Source organism: Propithecus coquereli, unplaced genomic scaffold, assembly GCF_000956105.1.
Source record: "Propithecus coquereli isolate 6110/MARCELLA unplaced genomic scaffold, Pcoq_1.0 Scaffold74, whole genome shotgun sequence".
NCBI lineage: Eukaryota > Metazoa > Chordata > Mammalia > Primates > Indriidae > Propithecus > Propithecus coquereli.
This window is the reverse complement of record NW_012153507.1, coordinates 5,957,399-5,973,650: the sequence shown is the minus strand read 5'-3', so window position 1 is coordinate 5,973,650 and position 16,252 is coordinate 5,957,399. Positions and strand designations below refer to the sequence as shown.

The following is a 16,252-nucleotide window of genomic DNA, read 5'->3' as shown; positions in this document are numbered from 1 at the left end:
ATTCTGTGTGCCCCCTGCCGGGAAGGTCCCTCCTCAGCTTTGGGAAAGCTGTGTGGAGACCCTTCTGGAGAGACAGTCCACCTGGGGAGGGGTTGTCAAAGTCAGTGCCACAGAGGGCAGCACAGTGGGATGGCCAACATGGCCCGAGCACCAGGAGCCGGGAGCGGACAGACGGGAAGGGCACAGGAGGGCACACCCTGGTCCAAGGAGGCTGCCCTGAGGATTCTGGCAGCTGGTCCCCGGGACTGACTCTGGGACTCTGCCGAGCTTGTGTTTCAGGTGCTACCTGTTATTATTAGTATCGCTATTACTAATGAGGATTGTTGTCAATATTAACACCTGCACGTGGATTCCAGGACCCAGGCAAGTCTTACTTCTCGTCCTCTTTCTCTCCTTGCCACTTCCTGGCCTCCTTGCCTTCTCCCCCAGATGGTGAGCTATCTCCAGGTTCAATCCCAAGGCTTCATTCTCCCCCCTCCATCTCCCTTCCCGTGGATCTCCGGCTGCCTCAGCCCCCACGCTGCACCCCTGTGTGGTTAGATCTATGCCCTCTTTTGGGACATGAAATTGTATATTAGTGATGTGGAGGGCTGGGGACCCACCATTTGCTGAACCCCTATTATGTACCAGGCTCTGTAACACCCACATCACACAAAATGGCCCTATTACTAGTCCATTTTACAGATAAAGCTGAAGCTTTGGGAACTTATTGGATAACCATAAACCCAGGTCTGTCCGACTCCAAAACTGAGAACTTTTTCCTTTGCATATGTGAACATGGTTAACTCACAAATATTTACTACAAGTTTTCTTCATTCCTCCCTCAAGAAACCCACACAGGAGTCCACCATCACCTCAAACTCAGCCTTGATGGACAGAAGCTCTGCAGTTTTGCCCCATCCTCCTCTGCTCAATTTCCTGCCTTTGTCAAGGCTTCAGTCTTCTCCCTAGTGCTCAGTGCCCCATCCTGCCTGTCATTCTAAAATGCACCCAAGAAGGCAGTGACCACAGAGGGTGACAGAAGGCCATCCTGTCCACTCCACACTGCAGGCACAGTGACCACACCCAAGCGCCCCCAGATTTCCCAACCTAGCCACCACCCCTGCCTTGCCTATGTGGCCCCATGTCTCCCATGCTCTTCCCCTGCAGCACGTGCTTCCTAATCCAACCACAAGGAACAGCATGGAACCAGTTTTGTTTCCATATACCACGAATAACTGACATAATTGCTCCAGATGGGCTAGATGGATGAAGAGTGTAAAGTCCAGAGTTGGGGTTTCCCAGGTTCCCACCAAATTAGGGGAACTACCCATGAGGAGGCACCCCTGGGAAGCTTACGGGACAGGGCTAAAGTTCTGATCCATCCCCTGCCTCCAGGCAGGCCCCAACCAAACCCACTGGAGTCGCGTAGTTTTACAACTCTGAAAAGACAATGATTGGGTAATGCCCCAAAATCCATTGTTTCCAGTGAAGCAGAAAAAAAAATTAATCCCTTCCCAGAGTCACCACAGTCTGACTACAGTGTGATTGAGCACCATGCGTGTAATAGTTACTGTAAGAGGAGTACACGGAAGAAAATTCCCTTGGATTCCACATGACTTGTAGTCTTGAGAATTGGAGGCTTAAGAGAAGATGACTGGAGGATGACTTCCTAAAGCCTGGGGAGGAGAATCAGAGAAGGAATTGAGGCAGTGAGGACTCACTAGAGTCTCTTGAACAGATTTCCCATGCTGCATGCCCTGGGAGACAAATTCTGAGAAATTCTGTGGATGTCGACTTGGGTTTCTGATGGTTAATAAAAGAGTGACCTGGAACCGAGGAGATATAAATTATTGAAATAATTTTTCAGTGACCAGAGGAACTAGAATTCAGCTCCTGCAAGGCTGGGGAGAAATGCAAAAGGTGGAACTAGGAAGTAGAATGGAGACAACTGACTCTGTGTGTGCTATTTGTGTCTCTCTAGAAAAATAGAGAAAAATCAGGACTGTACTTGAGATTCCCACCCTTGAGGCAGCACTTGTGTGCCCAGCCTTCTCTTTGCCTGGTGACACGATCTGCCCAATGTTGCAAGCCAGTTGTTAAATGCAGCCATTATTAGAAAGTAAATTATATAAACTTGCAATTAAATAAATTATATTAAAACAAAGATGATGCTCAAAACTCACCACTTCCTGATTATTTTACTACAGCTCACTATCATCTAAGCTCTTACGGTTATTTACTTCTTCTGTTGTGTCTTTGTTGTAGAAATACTATATATGGCATGCTGCAGAACATTTCTCCCAACTTGTGCCCATGATATTGTGTTGGTAGGCTGGGATCAGCCATAGTCAGCGTATTAACATTGTGGAAATTGGCAAATGCTACAAATCAGAGCTTCTCTGCCCCCACTCTACTCCCAAAGCCACTATCAAACATTTATCACTACAAGTGTCCTCTTCCAGCACTGAACAAGGTTCATGCAGGAGAAATGAAGAAAAAAGGCCAAGGTGTCCCTGAAGCAAAATCACTGAAGCAGAAACTTCCCTCCCTTGTCACTCTGGGATGGTAAGTACAGTGATGACGGTGATCTCAGCCTTGGATTTAGGACTTCCTTGGCTTCCCTGTTGACTCACCCTAACAGGAAATTATTCTCAGAGTCCCTCTGAAATCTCTCTTGCTGCTTTTTAATGAGCTTTTTTTGCCAGAGCCTCAGTGTTCCCAAAGGCAGCTGTCTCAGCCATGGCTTCCTGGTTCCCGGAATGGGGAAGATGATATCATTCAACACAACCTACACAGCCAGCTCGCTGCCTCTTGTCTCTCACCACCTTGCAGAGGCTGAGCTGGAGGCTCCACAGACTGGGAGCGCCCTCCCCGAGTCATCCTATTCAGTTCCCTGCCTTTGGGCACAAGTGTGCTAGGCACAACGCCCTGCTGAAGATCTAGCTATCTATGAACAAGTCATCTTATAGGTGCTCATAAATGTCACCAGGTGAATGAAGGGATGGATGGGTCCTAGAGATCATGCTGCCCTCCCTATTTAATCCCCTTTCCCTATATCTCTGCCCATCCCCAAGAACCCCTCCACCTCCCCAGCCCCCAAGTCATTTGTCTCTGTTTCCCTTTGTCTCATTATCATCTCTCCTCCCAAGCTCTATGAAGGCAGAGCTGGCAATGCCATTACCCCTTTGCAAATACCCAAGTCATCTCAAGAGTTTCCTAGATATATATTACCAAGTAGGGTTCACGGCTTCCTAAACCCAGATACTCTGAAGCCCATGCATACCCTGTACTTCATGTGGCCCTGGGGTAGGAGCAGGAATAATTAGAAAGATGAACTTCTCCTTAGGAGAGAAGAGACAAACACAGAAGAAAGAGTCTGGGCTCCCAACAAGCAAATGGCTGCGGAGAGGCAGGTAGAACTTGTGACCTTGAAGCACTATGCTCTTCTGAAGACCCGCCCCACCCCTAGACCAGACAAGTGTTCAGTGTGTGCCTGTTGCAGCCATCCTGTATGGAGTACAACCACTTGGTCCACTAGAAGCAGCTGAATTGGAAATGTGATGCTCTGGGCTCCCTAAAGTAGAACTTGGACCAAGGGATAAAAGCTATATGAGAGGAAAAAAAAGTTATATGATAACAAAAACTGGGTCCAAGAGAAGAAATATTCTATTTAATATTGACAGTCAGAGGCCAAATGGCCTGCTTTGGGGGGTAGTGAGCTGCCACTGGAGGTATTCAAGAAGAGGTTGGAATATCCTTTGTCAGGAATGTTGTAGAAGGAATTCAAATATCACAGAAAGAGCCTGATGTCCTGGAGTCAAACATGCCTAGATTGAATCTTGCATTATTACCTTTGTGGTATTGGTCAAGATACCTAATCCCTAATCCCTCTGAGCCTCAGTTTCTTCATCTGTACAATGGTCTTAATGCACAATCTCATAGGATTAAAGTAGGGAATAAGTAAGACAAAATATCAAAAAGCATATAGCACTTAGTGAGTGCTTAGTAAATGCCAATCCCCTTCCCAGCAAAAGGGGGGACTGGGTTAGATGGCCCTGAAGGTCTTTTTACTGCCCGGGAGTATGCCTCTGAAACCCTCTTTTGCTGTGGAGAAGGAAGGCATACATCTGGGAGAGAGAAAGAAGTCAGGATTAGGTAGATGAGAGGACGAGAAAGAAGGATACTGAGAAAATTAAGGAACATTTAGAGGCCATCCCTGACAGCCCCCTGTTTCCTCTCCTCTGATCTACAATGGAAAAGGAAATGTAGGATTTGGGATTTAAAGTCCAGCCTGGGGGAGTGGGTCTCAATTTCCCCATCTGTATAGTGAAGGAGTAAGATTTTTTTTAAGCTGGACTGCAGAGTAATCATTTTGAGCTTCGCTTCATTATGCTCAGTAAACACAGCTCACCATAAATCCAGCCAAGGTCCTTCCCAGCAACTAGTACAACTATATAAAAGGATTAACACCTGAAGACAGCATTTCTCTACCCATGGACCATCCTCTGTCCTGGGAGAATGAAGAATCAACTTTGTGTGACAATAAATGTGAAACAGCAACAATATCATTCAACTGACACAGAGTCAAGAGGAAAATATGAAGGAAAAAAATCAAAGACACACACATACACACATACACACACACACCCAGAAATCTACCAGAACAATAATATTGAGATCTTGGAATTCATAGAACTAAATATAATATCTTATATTTCCACAAATTGTCCAATGTATTAAAATGGAAATATTCCAATGTCACCACAGACAGATATAATATCAACTTGCAATTTTCCCCAATAATTCATTTAAACCAATTGAAGGACCTAGAGTACATTGAAAACATCCGCCAAAATATTCCAGAGTTAAGTGTAAACAAACAGTATGGAAGAATCAAGGAGGAAGGCCAAATAAAATCAAGGCAGAAGTCCAACAAAAGGATTCTGAAGGAGATCCACGCTAAGTTCTAACATCCCTCGTACAAGGAACCAAAGTGGAATGGTGACACAATCCAAATTTTATCATGGAAATAAGAGAACCCACGGTTCTTTTCCTGATCCATATCTCCTTGTAGACATGAAATTACTGATTTCAGGAACTGTATCCTTTCAACTCTATTTTTGCTACCAAAGCACAAATGATCTAACATAAAATATATCTTATATATAAGATGGAAAACAGTCCAAACAACTCAGATGTAAAAATACCTACCCCTCTCGGTCACTGTATTATCCTCATCAGCTCTTCAAATACAAAATCATTCACATTCATCAAATACTCAGTTGAACTACAAGGCTCCTTCTTGAATTTTCAGCACTTAGTATGGACCTCATTGACTTTTTAAGTTTAATCTTGCTCAACAAAGGAAATTAATCCAGCCAAGTTTCTTTTACTAACCATTTCTATTCCACATTAGAAATTCTTAACTCATAGGCAAGAAGGCATCATATTAGCAAAGCGTATTCCAGTGACCAACAGAGGATGTTGGATGTGGAAAGACTAGTAGAACTGTTTCTTCTTGTCTGCAACCCGCCCCTCATCCCTTTATCAACATGTACATCTAGAATACTCCCCCTTTTAATTTGTTCGCTTAATAAATATATCCCTTGCAACTTTATCTCAAACATTGTTCTTTAATTAAGCACTCCCATCTCACTTATAAGAGACTTCTCACTCCTATTAACTCACAGCGCTTATTGATTTCCACTTTTTTTTTTACCAGAAATGACTAAAACACCCTCAAAAATACATTGTAAATATCATGACAAGGTATTAAACAAAACAAGCGCTGGTAGATTCTAAACTACTCAACTGACCCCTATCTAGGAATGGCTATTTCAGAGTGTGAGAGTATGGAGTCAGATATCAGACAGGCCTAGATTTTAATCACAGATACTCCATTATAAGGAAGTAACTGTAAAATATCTAAAAACTTGTTTTCTAACATAAAAAATTGAGTAGTGCTACCACATTCATTCACTTAGTATTCCTTAAACATCTACTGTGTAATGGACTCTGTGAAAGTCGATCAACTTGACAACTTGAAAAAAAAAACTAATTGTCCTAAAACACCAACTGAGTCCACATGAAGGGACTTACCATACTAACCATAATACATGCTCCCTAAGTGTTACTCCCCCTCCTTCCTGGACATCACTTAGAACCCGAGAATTCTGGTGCTTTTTTAATATAAGAGGTGGTGGTCTTATTTTTATGTCCTTGTTTCTGTCTTGCCAGGCGCCTGTGCGTCTGTGATTCAACGACAAGTTTCCTTTCAGCTTTTTTTTTTTTTTTTTTTTTTGAGACAGAGTCTCACTCTTTTGCCTGGGCTAGAGTGCCATGGCGTCAGCCTAGCTCACAGCAACCTCAAACTCCTGGGCTCAAGCAATCCTACTGCCTCAGCCTCCCGAGTAGCTGGGACTACAGGCATGTGCCACCATGCCCGGCTAATTTCTCTATATATTTTTAGTTGTCCAATTAATTTCTTTCTATTTTTTAGTAGAGACGGGCGTCTCGCTCTTGCTCAGGCTGGTTTCGAACTCCTGAGCTCAAACAATCCGCCCGCCTCCGCCTCCCAAAGTGCTAGGATTACAGGCGTGAGCCACCGCGCCAGGCCTCCTTTCAGCTTTTGACAATATACAAAGCCTCGCTAGAGTTTCAGAGCACATTATTCTCCAGAGCAAATCCTGGCTCGACGTGAAAACTTTGAAGACTTAGAAATGACAGGTGTATTATTACACTTTGCCAGTTCCTCAAATATCCTTATGTTATTTTCACAGAAATTCTAAGCTAATTTGTTTTTCTTTTTTCTACACTTTGTAGGTTGTTGAAAGGAGTAGGATTGGCTGTACCGGCTCTGACCGCCAGGGATCTAAGAGGGGAAGGTTGGAGACGGTGCAGGGCTGCGGCGAGTAACAGGAGCAACCCCTCCCCCCCAGTGGAGCAGGGCCCTCCAACCGATGCCCAGCGTCGTGCAACAGGGACAGCCACCTCAGTCTCAAGTCTTAAAGTTCCTTTATTGTGCTAACACTGCTGCCTCAGAGCTCAGCTCTCACACACTGAGCCATTCATTCCACACCCCTACCCACCGGCCCCGAGGCCCTCTGCTTTGGCTGGGGACACCCGGCCTCTGGCCTCAACCGCTCTAGGACACTAACTCCGCTTCCTCCTCCCTCCCTCATCCCCGAGCCTCCGGGCTTCGGGGGTGCGGAGAAGGTTCCGCGCCCACCCATTCCCATTTTGGGGGAGGAGGCTTGGCCTCCCTACGTATTTCCCGAGGGAAATGCCTTCAACCCCCCCAGCCGCCGGGCGGCCCGGGGCGAGCGAGGTCGGCACCAGCCCAAACGTGTCCCCAGCTGCGGGCAGAGAGCCCCGCACCCCCCTCCCGGCCAGGGCGCAGCCCGGCGCGGCGCAGCACGCGCGCTCACACCAAGAGACCGTCCTTGCACTGCAGCGGCCCCTGGGCGCAGTCGGCCGGCTCCACGCTCTTGACCTTGACGTAGACCTGGGAGGGGCCGGCTTCGCAGGCCGCGGCGGTGCAGGCGGCGGTGCAGGGCGCCAGGGCCACGTCCTCAGGGCCGCTGCAGGGCGGAGGCGCGTACTTGCGGCGCAGGGAGCGGCTGACGTTCTGCGTCGGGTACCCCAGGAGGTGGGTGACGCGGCTGCCGCGCCCGCTGGCCTTGCACCCGGGCGCCACGGCGTCCTCTCTGTGGAAAACAACAGGCGGACGAGTGAGCGGGCTCCTCCGCGGCGCGGCGTGGGCACGGCCTGGGCAGAGCCGGGGGCCCCTGGCAACCTCTTGTCTCCCGCGCCTCCCTCCTCCTGCCCTCACCTCTTTCCCTCGGCATCGACCTACTCTCCTTTCTGCTCCTTCCTGGGCCGGCGCCCCCGCAGCTGTCCCGGGGCCCGCCATGCCCATCCTCCGGACCGGGCTGGTCCACACGTATCCCGACAGCCGCAGCAGACAGCCCCATCCCGGCCCCTCCAATCCCTTTCCGATGTTCCGCAGAACCACCGCCTCTAAGAGGCAGGGAGCTTGGGGATCCGGAACAGCCGCTTTCCCTTCCCTTCTGTCCCTAACTAACCCCGGCCTGGCGCGGGCTCGCGCTCCTGCTCTCTCTCTCCCCTTCCCTTCTCACCTCCTGTCCTTCAATCTTCATCTTTCCCTCCATCCCCGAGGCCCTGCAATCATTAGCACTGCTAGTCCTGTTCTATTTTTTATTTCTAGTTTGCTTCTAATATAAGTTATTAGCACTATTCTTATTAGCTTCTTCTTAAATAAGCTTGTCAGAGTTCTTACCGGCGCAATACAGGGGAACGTGAAAAAACATAGGCCCTGCCCTCCTGGAGCTTACAGTCTAGACAGGACAGAGGTGCGTAGGCAGGAGGGAAACGGAGGGCAGGAGAGCAGAGGTGAAGACTGGGAAGCGGGAGAGACAGAAAAGCCATGCGGCGGGTGGCAGGTCGACATGCTGCGGTCCCAGCACTCCGTGGCGATGGCGAGCAGGGTTGGGGTGGGGGGCCCAGCCGGCCGGTGGCAGGCAGGGGTGAGACGGGCAGGGCGCCGCTCCCCTGCCGCACAGCAGCATGCAGCATGCATCAGGTTTTACCTGATCTCATTAGCCAAGTCGCCGCAGGCCCCTCCGCCGACCCCGCTGTTGCTGTAGCCGAAGGCACCGCGGGCGACGCCGGCCCCAGCGCCCCCGCAGCAGCAGCACACGAGCCCCCAGATGCCCAACGCCAGGCAAGCCAGCGCGAGCAAAGAGCCCAGCACGGCGCCGATGATCATGCCTACACGCCGGGAGTCTGTGGAGAGAAGGGGAGGCCAGTCAGTTTTCTCCCAGCCTGGCAGGTCCCTGCCTGACCAGGAGGTGCCAGGGTAGAGGTCCGTGGGAAAAGGGGAGAGGGATTCGGGGGGTCTTCAAGCCCTGGGACACCCAGAGGGGAGGATATAAAGGAAATGCAAGTTAACCCCTTGCGCCTGCGTGTTTTTCCCGGGGCTTTCGGCTGCTCTAGGCAGAGGCCTATAGACCGATGGCAGTGGAAAGGCAGAGCCGGCTGAGGCTCCAAACTAGAGCCCAGGTGCCGCCACCCCAACCCTCCCTCCACCAGGCCCTCAGGGCTGCTGCACCCACCTGAGACCTTCACCTCCACCACACAAACGCTGTAGCCCACTTGGTTGGCCACTGTGCACTGATACAGCCCATCATCCGCTCTGGAGACATCCTTCAACACCAGGTCACCGTTGTTCAGGCCTGAAATTGAAGCAGAGAGGCCTGGTCTCTGAGATCTCCCACCCCAGCCTCAGCCCCTGTGGGGTGGGAGATGGGACACCCACTCTGGAAGGAAGGAAGGTGTATGCATGCATGTGAGCGCACCCACGTGCACGCACACACACACACACACACACACACACACACACACACACACACACAGGTCTTCTCCACTCTCAAGGTGAATCACCCTCCCCCTGCTAAGGCAGAGGCAAGGAAGGACCCCTCTCCCAGCGACAAGACAGAGATGCCATTAGTTCATTCTGTGACCTTAGGGAAATATATATCCCCTCTCTGAGCCTTGGTCTCCTCCCTTGTACAGTGAGGACAGGGTTAGACCAGAGAAACTCTAAGGTCCCTTCTGCTCTGTTATTCTTTGTTTGACTGAAGATTATTCAGCTTTTCTATGTGCTAGGAGTTTACACACCTTGCCCCATTTAATCTTCACATGCCCCTGAAAGGTAGACATTAGTATTCCCTTTTCACATATGAAAAAATCAAGGCATGGGGAGGGTAAGCCATGCTCCTTCCATATTAACCACATTGCTTTTGACGGACTCCCACTGTTGACTTCTCTTCCTCCCTCAATAGCAGCTGCTGGGACAGGCCCACAGGGGGAGTCTCCCATAGGGGTTCCAGGTTTGACTTGGTGCCACTGATAACCCAAGGAAGCCCCAGCAGGTCCCAGAGTCTCTGATCTTCTGCTTGTCCCCACCGTGCCCTCGCTGGGGCTCCCCTCACCTTGAGTCATGGAGCTGTGGAAGGACTCCTGGTAGGAGAGTTCAGAGTGGAAGCTGTGCTGGGAGGCGTAGGACCCGGCTCGGTAGGGGTACGTGTGCCCGCTGATCTTGGCCCACCTGTAGGAGAGGGGCTGGGAGCCCCCGTTGGCAAAGCACTTCAGCACCACGTCGTTGCCATATGTCATGTGGCCCTCAGTCCAGCACATGGGTACCGCAGGGCGTGCTGCAAGGAGGCAGGCAACTGTGAGCCAGGGCCCAGCCAAGAGGCAGAGGTGGGCTCGCAGTGGCCAAGCTGCCTTTGGCTCTGAAGCCTGAGGAAGGGGAGCCCAGAGGAGTCTGGCCATACCTTGCACAGTAACGACGACCTTCCGGGTGGCCGTGGTGGTCTTCTTCACCCTGCACTCATAGGTGGCTGTGTCAGATACCTGCAGGTTCATGAGGTTGATGGAGGCATCGTACTGGCTGGGGTCCGAGGCTGCAAAGCGGACCCTCTGCTGCAGATGGGGGAGGTTGCCGTGATTGATCCTCTTGTCCTGGTAACTTAGAAACTGCGAAGAAGAGAGGAAAACAGGTGGTGAGACAGGCAGAGCCAAGGAGGGCCATGCAGGTTGGTGCTTGGGCAATTCTCTGAACATCTCTGAGACTCAGTTTTCTCAGCTGAAAAATGGGAATGATGATGCCCATTCTTACATAATGGGTGCGATCAGGTGAGGTCAAGCTCTTTGGAAAGTATAAGGTCAGGCCGGGAACTTCTTGAGGGGCCATACCTCATCTTCCCTTTGGAATGGGGCCGGAGGAGGTAAACTGACTGGCTGGCTTGATTCACGATTGCAGACCTCTCATCCCTGTTGCCCCATTCCCTGAGAGGCTTTGGGGGAAGTTCAAGGTCTTAGTTTCATTATTTGCCCTCCTTCTCCCCTCAGGGTGCTGGCTGCCCAACAGGCAGACACCGTGAAGTGTAGGGTAAGGGGACCCCATGCCCAGTACTCACCACGTTCTCCCGATGTGCGGGGTCCGAGTTGACCTGCATCCACTCTATGTCCAGCCCACTGGGACCATAATCTTCAGGGTCTAGGACGTAGGGGCAGCCCAGCCTCACATTGTCACCTTCCGCCAGGTACAGGACCTCCTGGCCATCCCCGTTAATCCGCACAGCAGACAGCAGTGCTGGGGGCGGGCAGAACAGCAAGGTGAGTGGGGACAGAGCCAGGGCCTGAGAAGTCAGCTTTAGCCCCTCCTCCCACCGTTCTCTGTCCCAGGGCTCAATGGGGCTTCCATTGGGAGGAGGGGCTGCTCTGTGTGTGTGTGTGTGTGTGTGTGTGTGTGTGTGTGTATGAATTGCTATAGGCATGTCTGTGTGTACTTGTGTTGCATGTTTATTCATGTGGCAGTGTCTGCATGCTGTGGACACATATATATATTCTATGACCGTGTAAGTTTGCATCTGAATACTGAATAGCTGTTATGTACGCCTGTATGTATACATGATTATGTGTATGCATGTATGAGTACATACACATGTACACTGTGTGCTTCTGCGTATTTGTGGCTGCTTATGCGTACTCTAAGGATATTCATGCACATGACCATGGATGGTGTCTGCTTATATACGTACACGATAGTACGGGCGTGCTGGTGTGTGTGTGTCTGTGTGTGTGTAGGCATGTGGCGCACACAGAGTTGTTAATGCTCTGGTGGAAGAGCCTGACTGGTTAAATGCCGCCTGTCTGGGCTCTGCCTGGGCTGAGTGAAGTGCTCCCGTCCAGAGGCAGGAGGACGGATACAGTGGCTTCTGGGATTCCTCTCCAGCCCGCGAAGCAGAAGACTGAGTGAGCCGTGTGTGTCTGTGTATGACAGTGTGTGTCTGTGGCTGTATGCCTCTGTGTGGTGGTGTGCGACACTGTGAGCCTGCCTGTGTAAGTGCTCAGAGTGGTGCTGTGTGCCCGTGCGTGATGGCGGGCAGGTGTGACCGGAGCCTGGCTGTGTTTGGGTGACAGTGAGTGACGGTGCATGCCTGGGACTATGGCCACAGGTATCTGTAGGACAGTGTGAGCCTTGCGTGATGATGTGTGGTACTGTGGACTGTGTGTCCTTCCCCTCGTGTGATTGTGTGGCTCAGGTACAGCCTCCTCCACATGCTCACTCCCACTGAGGCCCCTCCTGCCACTGAGTCAGCGGCAGGCAGCCCTGGGGGAGGAGCCGGGATCCCAGGATCCGGGAGCTCAGGACTGAGCTCTCCCTCCCTCCCCTGAAGCCCCAGGCAAGCCTAGCCCCAACCGGTTGGACCTAGAGAGGGATAAGAAGGGGGCTGTACCCAGAGCCCCACCCTGGGCACTCTGCCCTCTGCCTCCCCGGCCCCTCAGCCAGCCTCGCTCCCTTTCCATCTGCTTTCCTTTTTGAGTCAACATGTCCTTTGAGTCCCAGCCCCAGGTCGCAATCATTCTCTTCTGTCCTTCTCTGGCTCGGAACCATGTTCGCACTTAGAGAACATCTCTCTCTCTCTCACGCACGTGCACACACACACACACACACAATTACACACTGTCATAGGCAAACAAATTGACACACAAACACACTCTTACAAGCCTTCAAAATGCAGATACATTCCCATGCGGCCCCACCTTCCTCCACACGCAGACACTGTCAGATCTATACAAACATGGACATGCATCTGCACACAAACACAGGTACATATTAATCCAAGAGACACGCCCACTGCATGCTCATATAGTTCCCATGTGTGTGCGTTCACGACCAGACGTATCTGCACAAGCCCTGCTTGGAAGCCTTAGCCTGGCTCTGGAGAGGCCAGCAAGGACCTTTTTCACACCAACACCTCAGGGGTCACTGAACTTACCCGCTAGGAACCCTGCTTGGGCCGTCAGCCATGGCCTAACCCAGCTAGACTCCAGGGTGGCCCAGGAGCACGCAGGCGGCCACTGGGGCTCTAACGGGACCAGCGGTGCCTCCTCCAGCCCCAGGCCAAGAGAATAGCAGCTCATTCCTGAGATAAGGATCCTGCTGCATGTGCCAGATCCTGGGGTGGCACAAGGCCAGCCAGGGAGAGGTGAGTGAGAGCTCAGCTGGGAGCAGAGGCTCCACTCTGAGGAAGCCACTAGAAGCAGCCCACACAGGGAGGATTCTTTCCCCGTGGCACAGGAGCCAGCCAGGCAGGAGGGTAAGTATTCAGGGAGAGGGCTTGGGAAGGAGGGACAGGCTGGAAGAAACGTGCCTCCACTCTGCACTAGGCTGAGAGTTTCTTCAACTGTCCCCAGCCAGGGAGCCTCGCCCAGCTTTTCCATTTCCTTAGACGTTTTCTCAACCTCCTCCCAGAGTTCTGGCCTTTCTGCAGCCCTCCCTCTCCCTGGGAGGTTTTTCCTGGCGTCTCACCCAGCACTGAGGAAGTACTTCCAGGGAACATGAGAAAGAGAGAGGCTGGGGAGAGGGAGGAAAGGCAGGGTGGAAGAGAGAGCTGCTGGGGAGACTTGGGGAGACAGGGGGACTGGGCAAGTCACAACAGGCTCTTGAAGGAAGAGTACAGCGGTGATTAATTGTCACCCCACAAAAGCACCAGGCTGGACGCCCTCTACAAGGTGTCACCACAATAGTAGTGTCTGCTCTCGGCTTGTAAATCCTTTCTGAATTTTCGAGCTGCCTCCAGAACCCTAGAGCCTCCCTCTGGGGGAGAAGGGGGAGAAGAGGCAGCTCCCCCAAAGGGTGCTGGTGCGTAAAGCACGCAGCGCTGAGTCTGTCCTCACACACCCGTGGACACGCAACACACACAGCGAGGTCGCGGGTCCCCACGGCACAGCCGGAGCTTCCTCAGTGGGCTCTGCCAGGCCGGCTCTCACTAGGCAGAGAGCAGGTGCGGCTGTTCCGCCAGAAATGCCATCATGCACACACATACACCCGCACACCCACCTACACGTTCACGCTCATGCAAAGGCCGAAAATGTTCCCCCTTCCCACCCTCCTCCCCGACAGCCCCTCACCGCCAATCCGGACCAGGTGAGCACACAGAGCAGCGGCACACATGTGCGAGCCCCACAGGGCACATGGACACATGAAGATCCCCTCACAGACCTCCACACCACACACGTGACCCAGCACAGGCTCTCCCAGGGAGAGGGCCCCCAGCGGCGTCCAGACCCGGTGGCAGCAGGGCAAGGGTGGGCAGCGCCCTGCCAGGGCATCTCTGGCCGCCTTGGAGGCTCCCCTGTGAGCCTTTCCCCACCCGTCTGGCCTCATGCTGGGTATCCCTGCCCGCCGCCCAGCCCCGTACCTGGGCTCAGGCACACAAGTAGAATGTGGAACGCTCCTCGAACTCCCATGTCTCTAGGCTCGGTGTTTGCTCCACCTGGGCTGCGTATCCTGTGGGCTGCGGTGTGCGTGTGAGGGGGCTGGTGGAGGGAGGGGGAGCCGAGGGCCCAGACACTGCCCGGGGTGGCAGGAAGGTGCAATGAGTGCCCGGCTGGGGAGCAGCCGGAGTTATTTCTATGGAAGGGAGGGGGCCTGGTCCCCGCCTTGGGGAGGAGTCCCAGGAACCCTAATTAGCGGGGTGACAGGGTGGCCTACCCAGGCATTACCCAGCCCTTACCCAAGCTCTTCCCTGTCCCAAGAGTGGCGCAGGGCAGCCAGCGGGACTTGTAATTAGGCACCTGTTAAACTTCACTTCCTCCTGACCACGTCCTTGGGGTGACAACAGTCACCCCATTTCCAGCTTCCATGAGCTCCCCTCACCACTCATTTGCTGCCTCCTTCCCTGGAGGAAGTGAGGAAGAGGAAGGAGAAGCCAGGCTCATGGAGGAATGGTGGCCATGCCTTGGAGAGTTACCACTGACCCCAGGGCACAGGGGCCTGCCACCCCCTTCCCCGGTGCAGCCTCCAGCATCCAAGTCCCACCCCTGCAAGCATCCCTGACCCTCCAGGGCCCCTCACCAGATCGAGATCTGTGAGAAGGGGCATTAGGGAAGGAGACATTGCCCCCATGCTGGGTCCTGGGGCTGGAGGGGAGGCCCAGGCAGATGAAGGGGACCCAGGAATGACCAGCCTGCTTTTCCCCTGAGGCCTCTGGCCTTTCAAAGGGAGTCGGGCCTCCTGAGCTCCAAGAGGAGGGAAGGGGTGTGTTCAGGAACAGTCTCTCCTGGATGTCCCCTCGGACTCCACGTCGCCCTTGAGTGTAAAGGATCCCTGGGAGCCAGGGGTGTTACAGGGGACCTGGGGTGTGTGGTGGGAGTGAGGTGAGTGTGTGGGGTGGGGGAGAGAATGTGGGCGAGAACAGTGCGAGGACTGGGGAGGGGGTGTGCCTGTGTGAGCGTGTACACCCTTCACAGGGGCGTGCGTGTGCGAGGGAGGCAGGGTGTCTGTGTGCCAGGAGTCTCTGCTGAGGAGGGCAAGCCTTCTGTGTGTACTTCTTTGAGGGATTACTTGGTGTCTTGGCTTCTACACACAGGAAAAATGGCCAGGCCTTGAATGAACTGGGTCCTTGAGACCCAGGACCCTCATAACCAGGCTGGTCATCAGGGTGACTAAGCCAGCACAGTCCCGGGCAGGCTGGAGCTGGGGTGGGGACAGTCCTGGTGGGCGGGGGGAGAAGGTAGAGGGCCAGACTTTGGTCAGCCCAAGGGGTACAGAACAGCCTTGTGTCTCCCCGGGACACAGTGGTGGGGCTCAGGTCATGAGTGGTCCCGTTCAATAGCCCGACTTCCTCAAAAGAGTCAGAGTCTGTCCCCCACCCCTGACATTGGGCACAGGAAAGGCAGAGGTGGAAGAGTCTTGGGGCGTTATGGGCTCAGGGATGCTTCCAGGGCCCACCCCTTTGGGAAAAACAAGACGGAACAATAAGGAAGCACAAGGAGTCCCCACATCTCTGGGTTCCAAACCCTTCCACCTGAACTCCCGACAATAGCAGGCTGCTTTGGGGCCAACCAGATATACACAATGAATATCCTTATTTCCTTATTTATTTTGAGGTTTATGGTATTGTCCTGCACCCTCTGGAGAGCAGGGATCATTATCCCCATTTTACAGATGGGGAAACGGGTCTGGAGAAACGTGGGGAGTCAGCCCAGGTGATGCTGCTGGAGCTAAGTGGGGGATACCCAGGCCTCCCGGCTCCCAGTTCAGAGTGGTCCAGGAAAAGGGCTCATGGTCCTGGGTTACTAGACCCACTCATGAGAAAAAAGCTTGGAAGGTCAGTGGTGGGTGGAGGGGAGAACAGGTGTGGCCGGGAAGAGTGAGACCGAGAAGAAAGGAGTG

The 16,252-nt window shown here is 52.8% G+C and overlaps 1 protein-coding gene across 1 annotated transcript; it reads right to left on the bottom strand.

The window, feature by feature from the left end:
- Positions 1-6,979: 6,979 nt before the first annotated feature.
- Positions 6,980-14,453, bottom strand: VSIG8 (V-set and immunoglobulin domain containing 8). The gene is made up of 7 exons (XM_012661908.1): positions 14,277-14,453; positions 10,986-11,161; positions 10,341-10,542; positions 9,996-10,217; positions 9,117-9,236; positions 8,592-8,787; positions 6,980-7,688 (listed from the first exon to the last, which is right to left on the bottom strand). The coding sequence occupies exons 1-7, from the start codon at positions 14,323-14,325 to the stop codon at positions 7,406-7,408; spliced, it is 1,248 nt and encodes a 415-aa protein (XP_012517362.1). The 5' UTR covers positions 14,326-14,453; the 3' UTR covers positions 6,980-7,405.
- Positions 14,454-16,252: the final 1,799 nt, after the last annotated feature.

Excerpts from the sequence above, each read along its gene's own strand:
- VSIG8 (XM_012661908.1), bottom strand. The coding sequence starts at position 14,325 with ATGGGAGTTCGAGGAGCGTTCCACATTCTACTTGTGTGCCTGAGCCCA. Across the intron at positions 11,162-14,276 it reads ACTTGTGTGCCTGAGCCCAG|CACTGCTGTCTGCTGTGCGG; the intron begins GTACGGGGCTGG and ends GCCCGCCCCCAG. Across the intron at positions 8,788-9,116 it reads GGTGGAGGTGAAGGTCTCAG|ACTCCCGGCGTGTAGGCATG; the intron begins GTGGGTGCAGCA and ends TTCTCTCCACAG.